Consider the following 14,273-nt stretch of genomic DNA (forward strand, 5'->3'; position numbering starts at 1 on the left):
GTATTTGAGCACACAATTACAGAGCATCTTAATATAATTAATAGTGAATTTGCAAAATATCAATCCATTGTCTCAAATTTGACTGTTACTTTTGCAAACATCAGTCTATTGTCTCAGATTTCATTGTTCATACATTTTCATACCAAATGCATTTCGTTCCCGTTCTTTCCTTCTCGATCTTCTGGAATACATTCTATGTCTGACCGTTCTATACTACTTATGTGTATATAATTAACCCACACCACAATTCTTCCTTCACTCTCAGGAACTTTACTAACGAATGAAACTTTGAAGAAAACTGGGTTTAAATTAATCAATCTACTAAAAACGATTTTCGCGAATTATATGAATAAGTTAGGTGGTTGAGTGGAATCGAGAAGCTTTAAGTTTACGTTTTGTGCTAGTTTTCAGACTACAGCAAAGCTTTTCTGTGATCATAAAGGTACTGATATTCATCATGTGCTTTACACCTACATCACATAGTGTAATAATCGGGAAAGTGAATATCATGGTATTTTGGACCACTGTCTAGAACCACTGGATATACTACGCTGTCTAGTATTGCAGTAAAAAAGGACATTGATTGTAAGACCAAATATAAATACTTATATAGAGGGCACTGATGTTCACTGAAACTCAGTCAGTCAGCTACAACGTAGGACCAGGCACATATGTGCATCGGTCCAGGTTGCCATACCGCATCAGCACAACAAGATGAACAACGGATTCTTAGCAGTGGTTGGGTCAAAGGTGGTAATATATAAGAGAAAGATTGCATATAGAGATATAGTACAAGAAGAAAGAATTGGTTCGTAGAAAGAAAGATATGAAGTGATTTTAATCTCTTAGTTTAAGGGAAGACAGAGAGTGTATACACCGACGCCATTGTGATCGATTCTGAGCCATGTCACCAAGAGTCTCCAACCATTGGTTACGAAAGTCACGCGGACCCCAACCAAGTAGTCTGCATCTACCAACATGGCACAGACTAGGAGTTAGTGTCTTCAAGCACTGATGCCACGTTTTGGTTTGGCCGGCCCTAACTGTCTTCCAACCATCCCCAACACTCGTCAGCATTGCACGTCGTGGTAATCGGTGTTCAGGCATACGTAACACGTGGCCCAACCATCTCAGTCGATGAAGATTCATAACCTCATCAACTGATTTACCATCATTTCCTAATACCCTGCGTCTAACCTCACTATTACTTACCCGGTGATCCCAGCAGATGCCAGCAATATTTCTAAGGCATCTGTGGTCAAATACAAGTAGCTTACGAGTGTCTTCTACTCCTGATGGCCATGTTTCGCTGCCGTAAAGTAAAACAGAACGGACTACCGCGCAGTATACTCGTCCTTTTATTGATAGACGGATATCTCGCCTTCGCCATAGGTGACGCAAGTTGGCAAAAGCCAAGCAAGCTTTTCGAATCCGTGCTGAGATTTCGTCGGACATCAACCCATTAGGGCTGATCAGACTTCCAAGATAAGTGAAGTAGTCAACGCGTTCGACTACTTCACTCCCTATCCTTAGTTCAGGTGTTGAAGGAGGCCAGTCCTAAAGCAACAACTTACATTTAGGGGGAGAGAAGCACGTTCCAAACATTCTGGGCATTGTTGCTCAGTGCTGTTAAAAGACTGCATTTTCTCAGCATCGTCACCAAACAGGACTATATCATCTGCGTATTCTAAGTCGATAAGTGGACCTCCTGGATGGAGATCAATACCCGAGAATTCAGTCGACGAGAATGTTATTTCCATCAGTAGATCTATGATGAAGTTAAACAAAAATGGAGAAAATGGACAGCCTTGACGGACACCACTTGAGGTTGCAAAAGTAGATGACAGTTCGCCATAAGCTCTGACTCGACTAGTAGTGTTCGAGTAAAGAGCCTTTACAAGGTTTATGTACTTCTGGGGTACGCCTTTCAATGGCAGACACTGTCACAGAATCTCGCGGTCTACCGAGTCAAATGCTGCTTTTAAGTCGAGAAAGACCACCATTGTCGGACGTCGATAAGTATGCCTATGTTCTAGAACCTGACGAATGGTGAATACGTGGTCGATGCAGCCACGACCAGTTCTGAAGCCAGCTTGAGTCTCTCGTGTTTGCAGTTCACGAGTCTTAGTTAGGCGTTTGATAATTATCGAAGCTAGTATTTTAGATATTATATTAGTTAAACTAATCCCTCTATTGTTGTCACAGGATGATCTTGACCCTTTCTTATATATTGGGACGATAAGTGATTGTGACCAGTCATGATGGAATAACGTCTAACTCCCAGATCTTAGCTAAAATATTAGTCAACCTAATCGCTAAAATTGGACCACCATCCTTAAAGACTTCTGGAGCCAGTCCATCTGGACCAGCTGCCCTTCCTCGTTTCAGATTAACTATAGCCTTTTTAACTTCTGCTAGAGTTTGGGGACCTACTTCAATGTTCCATTCACACTGTCTAGGAATGGAGGGTAGTTGTAGAGTAGCTGAAGGCCAGCTGAACTGTTCCCTAAAGTGTTCCGCCCATCGTTCTAAACGTCTGGACTGGGAGTAGATGAGAGTATCGTCTTTTTCCGAAATAGTCTGACTTACACTTGACTTATTAATTCCAGTTTCTTTTATTAGTCTGTAGAGCTGTCTTGTGTTCCTTATAGTCTCCGCCTTTTCCATCTCTTTTGTTTTCGTTGCCCACCACTGCTCACGGTCGTTCCTTAGACTTTTGGTTAACCTAGATCTGATTTGTTGTCGCTCTTCATCATGTTCGGAACCTGATGGGACGAGTTTGCGAGAATCTATCAGTGTGATAGACTTTGAAGAAATCCACTGGTTCTTTGTAACTCTGTGGTTTGAGTCGCTAATAGATGTCACTGCTGTTTCCACAGCTGCTTGTATGTCTTTCCAAGCAACATCTGGGTCATCCTCGTTTTCAGAACTACCTAAGTGTGACCTCAGTTGCTCCTGGAACCTACTTTTGGTTTTCTCGTTACTCAATTCAGTTCTAATGGGTCTTTTTAATGTGGCTTTTTTGCGTCCAGTGAGGCGCAAGCAGATGCGTGCCCATATTAGGGCGTGATCGGAGTCCAAGCAGGTACTCCAGAATGAGCGACAATCTTCTGCCGACCCTCTCCAACGATGACTGATGGCAATATAGTCTATTTGAGTCCATCGTTGGTTTGGTGTAGGGGGTCGCCATGTTAGACGTTGTCTCTCCTTATGCTTAAAATTTGTGTTTGCTAAAAATAAGCGATTGTCTGAGCACAGTTGCAGCAGACGGTCACCATTATTTGTTCGCTGTGCCGGAATGCTAAAATATCCACCTAAATGCCTTTCTGTTTGGTTTAAGATACCTATCTGGGCATTAAAGTCACCTGCTACGGGTACTATGTCCGAACGTTTAGCTTTCTGAAGAACTTCAGAAAGCTTTCTGTAAAATTCACCTTTCATTTCATCTGAGCTGCAGTCAGTGGGAGCGTAGGCAGAAACGACGAAAAGGCAACGACATGTGTCCCTATCCTTCCGAGTTCTTACGGAGCCGTTTAGCCGAACAGCACATAGACGACTGTTGACGGGGATCCACTCTAGCAGTGCTTGTTCCGCCCTCATGCTTAGTGCTATGCCTACACCTGCCAGTCCACGAGAACTGGCCATCGGGTCACCAGATACACGGAGGGTGTATCTCGTTGGCTGTACGTTTTGCCGAGGTGAGGTCGAGTGAATGACCACACTGGAATCCTGTATGCGTGTTTCGGAGACACAGCATACATCAATGGAAAGAGACTCTAGGGTTTTAGCCAAGGAAGCCTGCTGACCGGTTTGACATAGGGTGCGTACGTTGCAGGCTCCAATGTGTAGTTTGGAGCGAGGTTTCAGTAGACCTGAGACAGAGTTTTGAGCACTAGAATCGTTGGCTATGGTGACACTTGAGGAGGAAGCCGAAAGAGGAAGTTTAGAGTGGAAAGTCGATGTAGGAGGAATAATAGGAATTGAAGAGGAAGGTTGATTATGAATACAGTGGTCTCGAGTGCTGTTAGAGGTATGAGGGCGGTTATCACTTCCCGGTTTCCCACACCGAGGAAGGGTTCTTCTGGAGGTACCTGAAAAGGAAATCGGATTAGAGGCGGTCTCAGTGACCTGAGAGCGTGACCGCAGTCCCCAAGGGACAACTGCTTGAGGCCGGTCGCGCACGGCCTTTTCGTGGGAGGTTTTTGACGTGTTAGCTCCGTTCTTCAAAGGGCCTTACCGCCGGAGACGGAAATCCGTGAGATAAGGCGAGGTGTGCATTTTTAGGGTCAACCTTTGCTAACCCCACCCCTCCTTGTGGGAAGACAGCATCGCTGTCATGCTTGTTGTCTGAAGGAAACACCTTACTGCTGTCACACCTCTGTACAGTCAGCAGTACGACTTCGCCTTCGGACCTTGGGTTCGTTGCTTTTAGTCTTACCGCTCTTCAACCGACCTGTCTGACATGGTAGGACCTTGAGGAACGGTTTTTCCAGCCAGTATAGCTTAGTTGCTTCATCACGATAGGCAAGCCCGACCACCACGTCAAGGTAGCAACAACTAAAAATAATTTTATAACGAATGAATTCTTACTTAACATCTTTGTTTAGATGTATATTCCTTTTAAAACATCAATCAGTGGGTCAGAAAACAGTGTTTCTTTTTTAAGTTTTACGTCTTGGAATCGTTAAGAATTGAGAGAGAATATGTACTAATATGAAACTTTTTAAAGTGTTATAAGATTTAAAAAAGAAGATAACTGTTCAGTGTTTCAATCCTTTCTGCATTTACTTTGTTTGAATTGATTTATGAGATAGTGTAGTCAAAAATTCCACTAATTCATTCGTCTAAAATCAATAACTATTAATTAAATTGTTATGATTGACAAAATGTAATTGTAATTGTTTAAATAAATTACAATTTCATATATTCGTGATTTACAATCTTATCTATTTATAGGTTTTATTAATCAGTAAATTCTTAACATATTAGAAAACATTAAAATATTCTTTGCCGGTAGATTATTACCGAAAAATAAATTCATAAGAGTAATTAACTTCATTTTATAAATAACAAATTAAATATTGATTATTAATAACGGTTATAACAAGTGAACTAATGAATTAATCGGTTACAACAAATTGATAAATAATATATTATCAGAATGAGGGTTTGTGAAAATTGTAGTAATTTAATAATTGAACTCATAAGTTGATTTAAGCTAGACCACTCTGATTATTTTCACAAACCGTCATTCTGATAATAATTATTATATACTCACTAGTGACTGACTACAAGATGTGCTTCCTGGAGTCCTAGTGAGTAGCCGTGACTAGTGGAGTTCAACCGTATCTGTTATGAAGCAATTACTTACTGAAGGCAATGGTGGACGGTCGTGCAATACAGTGGACATTAGACATTAACACCGTTGGATACCGGCTCAGTGGTCTATAACTTAAGCGCGAGGCCGGTGGCCCAGGGTTCGAACCCTGGATGCGCACTGCCGAGGAGTTCCATACTGGGACGAAACAACCATCCAATGATTTTAAGGTAGTCTAGCTTAAATAGACCTATGAATTCAACTATTAAATAATATAATAATTTTTAAAAAAGTCGTGTTTGGTTTTTTTACATAAAGAAATAAACAAGCTCAGATCAACACATCCTGAAATGGAAAAAGTAACAATTGCAAGAAATAATGAGAATGGTTAAAAAACGGCGACCAATTTGAAAATTGAAGAAAGACAAGAGTGTGATGAATGCAGAAATAATGATTTCTATTGATTTTAAGTAACTGCGCCTGGAGTCCCTCCGGGGGCAAAGCTGGTGGTAAACACTAATAAAATGGTAGACACCAGTGTTGCGTCGAAAGTGGAGATGAGGTGACCGTTTTTAAAGGGTTGATTCAGGTGAATTATTATCCAACGTTATTAACATGTTATGTAAGGTAATACAAACTCCGCCTGGAGTCCCTCCGGAGGCTACTGCCGGTCCCAAGCTCGGATAAAGGAGGAGGGTTGGGCATGGGGTTAGCGTCCTCATCCCGTAGAAAACTAACTCGCTAAAAACACGCTAACCAGAAAAAATTATTCAAACCACTTAAACTCTGCCCTTAGAGTCAGAAGGTCTCCATTTATAAGAACTATGACGCCTCATGATGAAAGCCGAATTCCTTCGAAGTTACGAGGCCGATGCCCCTTCTGACAACCAGAGCGACCATTTATTTAGGTACATGGAATGTTCGTACAATGTGGGACACCGGGAGAGCCTTCCAAATTGCTGCAGAAATGAGAAGATACAATCTAGAGGTACTTGGGATCAGTGAAACACATTGGACACAAGTTGGACAACAACGACTAACTACAGGAGAGCTCCTGTTATACTCCGGCCATGAAGAAGAAAATGCATCACATACACAAGGAGTTGCATTGATTCTGTCCAAACAAGCGCAAAATGCGCTTATAGGATGGGAATCTCATGGACCAAGGATCATCAAAGCCTCGTTCAAAACAAAGAAAGAGGGTGTTTCAATGAACATCATCCAATGCTATGCGCCTACCAACGACTTCAATGAAGACGCTAAAGATCAATTCTACAATAGGCTGCAGTCAATCGTCGAGAAGTGCCCAACAAAGGACCTGACCATTCTGATGGGAGATTTCAGTGCCAAGGTTGGAACGGACAACACTGGATATGAAGACATCATGGGACGACACGGACTGGGAGAAAGAAACAAAAACGGTGAGAGATTTGCAAATCTATGTGCCTTCAATAAACTGGTCATAGGCGGCACCATATTCCCACATAAATGCATACACAAAACCACATGGACTTCACCGGATCACTCTACACAAAACCAAATCGACCATATTTGCATCAACAAAACGTTCAGGAGGACTATAGAGGACGTGAGAACCAAGAGAGGAGCTGATATAGCATCAGATCATCACTTACTGGTCGCCAAGATGAAATTGAGACTCAAGAAGCACTGGACGACGGGGCGGACAATATCACAAAAGTTCAATACGGCCTTTCTTCAGGATACTAACAAACTCAACAAATTCAAGATAGTCCTCAGCAACAAGTTCCAGGCCTTTCGTGATCTACTTAATGGAGAAGGAACTACTGTGGAGAGCAACTGGAAGGGGATCAAAGAGGCAATCACTTCAACATGTCATGAGGTCCTGGGTCACAAGAAGCACCATCACAAGGAATGGATCACTGTTGATACACTGGATAAGATTCAAGAAAGAAGGAACAAGAAGGCAGCAATCAATACCAGTCGAACAAGAGCAGAAAAATCCAAGGCACAAGCTGAATACAGAGAAGTAAATAAACAAGTGAAGAGGAGCATCAGAACCGACAAACGTAAATATGTGGAAGATTTAGCAACGACGGCGGAAAAGGCTGCAAGAGAAGGAAACATGAGACAATTGTATGACACGACAAAGAAACTCTCTGGAAATCGCCGCAAACCAGAACGACCAGTCAAAAGCAAGGAAGGCGAGGTAATCACCAACATTGAAGAGCAACAAAACAGGTGGGTAGAACACTTCAAAGAACTCTTGAATCGACCAGCCCCACTGAACCCACCCAATATCGAAGCAGCACCCACGGACCTCCCAATCAATGTTGGCTCACCAACAATTGAAGAAATCAGCATGGCCATCAGACAAATCAAGAGTGGCAAAGCAGCAGGACCAGACAACATTCCAGCAGAGGCACTAAAAGTAGACGTAGCGGCAACTGCAAGGATACTCCACATTCTCTTCAATAAGATTTGGGATGAGGAACAAGTACCAAAAGACTGGAAAGAAGGACTCCTGATCAAAATACCGAAGAAAGGCGATCTCGGCAACTGTGATAACTACAGGGGCATCACTCTTCTCTCAATACCGGGAAAAGTCTTCAACAGGGTATTGTTAAACAGGATGAAGGACTGCGTAGACGCCCAACTTCGTGACTAACAGGCAGGATTCCGTAAGGATAGATTGTGTACAGACCAAATCGCAACTCTACGGATCATTGTGGAACAATCAATTGAATGGAATTCATCACTCTACATCAACTTCATTGACTACGAAAAAGCATTTGATAGCGTGGACAGAACAACACTATGGAAACTTCTTCGACGCTACGGCGTGCCTCAGAAGATAGTCAATATCATACAGAACTCATACGATGGATTAAATTGCAAAATTGTGCATGGAGGACAGTTGACAAAGTCGTTCGAAGTGAAGACCTGTGTCAGGCAAGGCTGCTTACTCTCACCCTTTCTCTTTCTCCTGGTGATCGACTGGATCATGAAGACGTCAACGTCTGAAGGGAAGCGCGGGATACAATGGACATCTAGGATGCAGTTGGACGATCTAGACTTCGCAGATGATCTGGCCCTTCTATCCCAAACGCAACAACGAATGCAGGAGACGACCAGTGTAGCAGCAGCCTCAGCAGCAGTAGGTCTCAATATACACAAAGGGAAAAGTAAGATTCCCACAATTGATTGATCACTGGGTGGTGATCAATCTCATGCTTGTCTAGTCCCTATTAGTGCAGATCGAATGCTATCGATCATGTTGCAATGTGGCCACCAGTCTAGGTGACTCGACACTGCGGGCACTATGTATTGAGATTAGATGGTGGTTGGAGGTAGTCAACAGGAAACCCTGGACCCGGGTTTCGTGCTACTTGGCACTCGTCAGCAAGGTGTACCTGTAATCTTGAGGGAACTGGTGCTCCCTGGCGGATTCGATCTCGTGTCCCCCATACAACACAGTATGGACCAATCCAATCACAATTGACGGAGAAGATTTGGAAGATGTAAAAACTTTTATATATTTGAGCAGCATCATTTATGAACAGGGTCGATCTGATTCAAATTTGAAAGCGCGGATTGGCAAAGCAAAAGCAGCATATTTACAACTGAGGAACATCTGGAACTCAAAGCAACTGTCAACCAACACCAAGGTCAGGATTTTCAATACAAATGTCAAGACAGTCCTACTATATGGGGCAGAAACCTGGAGAACTACGAAAGCCATCATCCAGAAAATACAGGTGTTTATTAACAATTGTCTACGCAAAATACTTCAGATCCATTGGCCGGACACTATTAGCAACAACGTACTGTGGGAGAGAACAAACCAGATCCCAGCAGAGGAAGAAATCAGGAAGAAGCGCTGGAAGTGGATAGGACACACATTGAGGAAAGCACCCAACTGCGTCACAAGACAAGCTCTCACATGGAATCCTGAAGGCCAAAGGAAAAGAGGAAGACCAAAGAACACATTACGCGGGGAAATGGAGATAGACATGAGAGAAATGAACAAGAATTGGATGGAACTAGAAAAGAAGGCCCAGGACAGAGTGGGTTGGAGAATGCTGGTCGGCGGCCTATGCTCCATTGGCAGTAACAGGCGTAAGTAAGTAAGTAATTGATTTTAAGTGAATAATTAGTAGATAGTGAGATAAGCTTAAAGTTTAGAGTAATTTTCTTTTTATGCTTCTAGTTTATTACAATAACCAACTTTTCGAATGGTTTTATAAAGTGATTTATAAACTTGAACTTGATGGAGTAAGTTACTTCTTTAAGACTGTTAAGAGTCCGCGCTTGGTAAGATCCTTTTTGATAAACCGTTCATGATATTCGGGAATTCCACACAACTGGGTAGCTATTAGAGTACTAGTTACGATTTATCAAGGAGATCAATTTACATACTATAGAGGGTATAGTGACTTATACCAATATATCATATGTTTGACGCTGTTCTGATATCATTCTAGACGAATATATCGCTAATTGATTAGAACATGATATTAGTAGTTTAAATAGATAGACAAAGTCATATGGTATAGTTATCTAACTGATGATGATTTTAGTGACTAAATCGAAATATATTATTAGGACATTGGGCTTTAAATCTGTATACCATTGAGAATTATACATATGTTCTTTGGTAATATATAATAAGCTTAATAATGTAAAATATGTGATTAACTCAGTCAGACGGAGTACATATGAGAAACCCTACTGCTTGTACCAAACATATATAAACGTTAAGAACTGATTTGATAAGTCGTCAGTGACTGAATGATTGATAAGTAAACACCTGGTGTTCAATAAGTCTACAGTTCTGAAAGAAACCTTTGAAAAAATTGGTTTCTATACGGAAAAAGACGACAACATTATCATTGATTGAATTACTCGGCGATGTTTCAAATACATTGTTCTATGATTTCGTCTGTCAACTTATTTTGCCTGAAAAACACTGATTCTATGCATACATGAATGTTCACTAAAAGTGGAGCTGTTTTATGACGAAACGTAATAACAAACCTCTTTATCTTTTATTCTGGATGAATTACGAAGATTAGGTGATGGAGTAGGACCGTTAACTTCAGTAACAGTGTCGTTTTGTTGTACTTTGCCTGACCAAGAGCTACCATGATGCGTTACTACACCAGCTAAAATTGGAGACGATGTTGGTGGGATTGAAGATTTTGAGGAATGACCGGGATGTGAACTACGTGTGGAACCACGAATGGTTTTGGGACTAGTAAGTTCATGGGATTCTGGATAGGTTGTAGATTTTTGAAGAATATGATCTGTAGATCCATTGGGTATAGGACATAAAGGTTTTGATGTATTCTTTTCATCTGATGATGCTGTAGCTACACCACGCATTTCAGCCTCTTGTTTAGCTTCTTTCCAAGAGATCATTTTTTTCTCTCTCATACTTGTTCGACGAATAGATGCACTGCAATGAAATTAAAACATAGAGTATATCCAAAATATTTCTTCAACAAAAAAATAACCGAAATATATATATGTGGAAAGTTAAAAATGGAAGTTGATGCACTCCAGCTCAGTGATTGAAAGTTTTTTCACTCCTTATAAAATTTTCATGTTCTACATTTTGTGGTATATACAGTTATGGAAGCTCCAAACTAAACTAAAATGTCGATTTTCATTATTTCTCCGAATAAGGTCAGAATCGAATGAAAATAAACCTCTAACCATTTATTTAAAAATAATAAATCAGTATGATGCCGCTTAAGATAAAATAAAATCATTTAAAATATATAATAATAACTTAGTATGGATTATTTTTAGTTGTGAAATATATATTTTCCTCTCAGAAGAAATATCTCATTTTCTCTCTATTCTGTCATAAAGTTCAGTGATTACTTACAGTGGTCTTGAGTGCTTATGGCGAACTGTCATCTGCTTTTGCAACCTCAAGTGGTGTCCGTCAAGGCTGTCCACTTTCTCCATTTTTGTTTAACTTCATCATAGATCTACTGATGGAAATAACATTCTCGTCGACTGAATTCTCGGGTATTGATCTCCATCCAGGAGGTCCACTTATCGACTTAGAATACGCAGATGATATAGTCCTGTTTGGTGACGATGCTGAGAAAATGCAGTCTTTTAACAGCACTGAGCAACAATGCCCAGAATGTTTGGAACGTGCTTCTCTCCCCCTAAATGTAAGTTGTTGCTTTAGGACTGGCCTCCTTCAACACCTGAACTAAGGATAGGGAGTGAAGTAGTCGAACGCGTTGACTACTTCACTTATCTTGGAAGTCTGATCAGCCCTAATGGGTTGATGTCCGACGAAATCTCAGCACGGATTCGAAAAGCTTGCTTGGCTTTTGCCAACTTGCGTCACCTATGGCGAAGGCGAGATATCCGTCTATCAATAAAAGGACGAGTATACTGCGCGGTAGTCCGTTCTGTTTTACTTTACGGCAGCGAAACATGGCCATCAGGAGTAGAAGACACTCGTAAGCTACTTGTATTTGACCACAGATGCCTTAGAAATATTGCTGGCATCTGCTGGGATCACCGGGTAAGTAATAGTGAGGTTAGACGCAGGGTATTAGGAAATGATGGTAAATCAGTTGATGAGGTTATGAATCTTCATCGACTGAGATGGTTGGGCCACGTGTTACGTATGCCTGAACACCGATTACCACGACGTGCAATGCTGACGAGTGTTGGGGATGGTTGGAAGACAGTTAGGGCCGGCCAAACCAAAACGTGGCATCAGTGCTTGAAGACACTAACTTCTAGTCTGTGCCATGTTGGTAGATGCAGACTACTTGGTTGGGGTCCGCGTGACTTTCGTAACCAATGGTTGGAGACTCTTGGTGACATGGCTCAGAATCGATCACAATGGCGTCGGTGTATACACTCTCTGTCTTCCCTTAAACTAAGAGATTAAAATCACTTCATATCTTTCTTTCTACGAACCAATTCTTTCTTCTTGTACTATATCTCTATATGCAATCTTTCTCTTATATATTACCACCGCTGACTTAACTATTTCTATGAATCCGTTGTTCATCTTGTTGTGCTAATGAGGTGTGGCAACTTGGACCGATGAATATATGTGGCTGGTCCTACGTTGTAGCTGACTGACTGATGATTACTTACAGGTTATGGATCGTTATAAATGACTACAGTCTTTGGTTTGTTGAGTAGTATTATAATTACTGGGTAAGATAAAGGATGATTAAGTTAAACATTTTGGTATTATTGAATACTAACAATTTCCTAGTTCAGATTATATGCATAATATGCTAAATGAAAGTTCTTTTTACAAAACCTTAAACAACCCAAACAAATTTCCAAAAACCCTAATTTTAAAAAAACGTTACAAATCGGTAATTTTATGTGTAATTTATTTTTTATTAATTTAAACACATAAACATTGGTACAAGAAGGCACCAAATACATATGCGCCACATAAATCATTTGTTTTGTGTAAGAGCTTGGATACTGCATGGGTGCCCGAACCACAGTAAGTGGCCACACTCCGAGTCTTTGACCTAGAGATCTAATCCACGAGGCAGGAGAGCAACGTTGGAAGATGCAGCCCCATGGTGGTCAGTGACCAACCATTAGCTCATACGTTATTTATTCCTTCAGGATCCTGGAGCACATGTGCATCATTAGTTTAGAATCATGGTTTTCCAACTCCACTAGGTGGACCCTCCGTGTCTACCAACCCGGTTAGATATCCGGACATTCGCTTTTCATCTCGATTTCGTAAAGAACACCCCTGCTGTGGGTAAGAGTTGTCTGGCTGTGGCAGTATACACGTAGTCATGTGAGATCATTTCTAGAGGGAGAACTGACTCTCCCTACCCTCGGCCGTACCAGGGCATTTGAGAGCAATTTATGTTCGTACAGATTTATAGGTTTTAACAATTGTTATTATTACGTCATATTTGATGTATTTTTTTTCCATTGAAGTAAAATTTCACTGAATTACCTAAACATCTTTAGTTAAATCATTTCTTTTCCTATCTACTCAAAACTAATTACATTCATTCCACTACTTAATTATTGTACATTCAAACTGAATTAATATTTTACTGTTTATATTTATTATTATGACATTCTAGTTCTTTAAAAAATACGAACTGAACATTCTAGAATGTATAATATGAGTTAATTTTAGATAACATTGGTTACAATACAGCAAACAATATATTCATCTATCAATATCACTTGGAATTCACTTGTTTCGTTTGTTTGCATCTTGCCATTGTTATTTAGTACTGAAATTGATCAGTCTGTTGATTTCATATGTGCAACATGTGCGGATTGCCTCGATATTGCCTTATGTCACAAACGTTGTGAGCAAAGACGGATAGTGGCTAGCAGGACGCGCATTTTGTCCTATTTGGGACTCGTCAGCTGAATGTACCTTCATTCCAGAGTTCTTGTTCACTCCGTGACATGAATGAAGTACCGTTCACTTCAAACACCATCTTACTATCCATTTAGCTACTGAGTCTCGATGGCCATCTGCTTGTACATCCAGCTGACGTGTCCTAAATAGGATGAGACGCGCGTCCTGGATTTCCCTTCTACCCATCATCCATCTTTCATTTCGAATCAAGATGAAAAGAACGAATTGTTATGTCAACTTTTAATTTTCTAGATTAAGTACATTATAGACCTATATAGATTTTACAAAGAAAACGTTGAATATTATGACATATAATTTTCATTAAAATAACTATTGTGTCATGATGAGATTCATTTGAATTCTATTGAAAGAAAATAATTAACGCATCTTATTTTCATAACATACACTAATGTATACATCATTAAAGGGGGTTAAGTTAATCAATACACAGTTTATGTTTACATGAAAAACATAATCGGTAAATAAAATAATCTGTCCATAATTTGTTTGGTGTTATTGAGGTCAATTTTATGTTATAATATTTATATATATATAAGTTTTATTAATATGATT

At 40.4% G+C, this 14,273-nt stretch overlaps 1 protein-coding gene across 1 annotated transcript in view; it reads right to left on the reverse strand.

Moving 5' to 3' along the window:
• MS3_00003829 (uncharacterized protein) overlaps positions 1-14,273 on the reverse strand; it is a 103,645-nt gene that overhangs the window by 4,925 nt on the left and 84,447 nt on the right. Inside the window, exon 9 of the mRNA XM_051211690.1 lies at positions 10,334-10,754. Within this exon, the coding sequence (XP_051071778.1) occupies positions 10,334-10,754 (421 nt within the window). The remainder of the gene's footprint in view (positions 1-10,333; positions 10,755-14,273) is intronic.

Source organism: Schistosoma haematobium, chromosome ZW (assembly GCF_000699445.3).
Source record: "Schistosoma haematobium chromosome ZW, whole genome shotgun sequence".
NCBI classification, from domain to species: domain Eukaryota; kingdom Metazoa; phylum Platyhelminthes; class Trematoda; order Strigeidida; family Schistosomatidae; genus Schistosoma; species Schistosoma haematobium.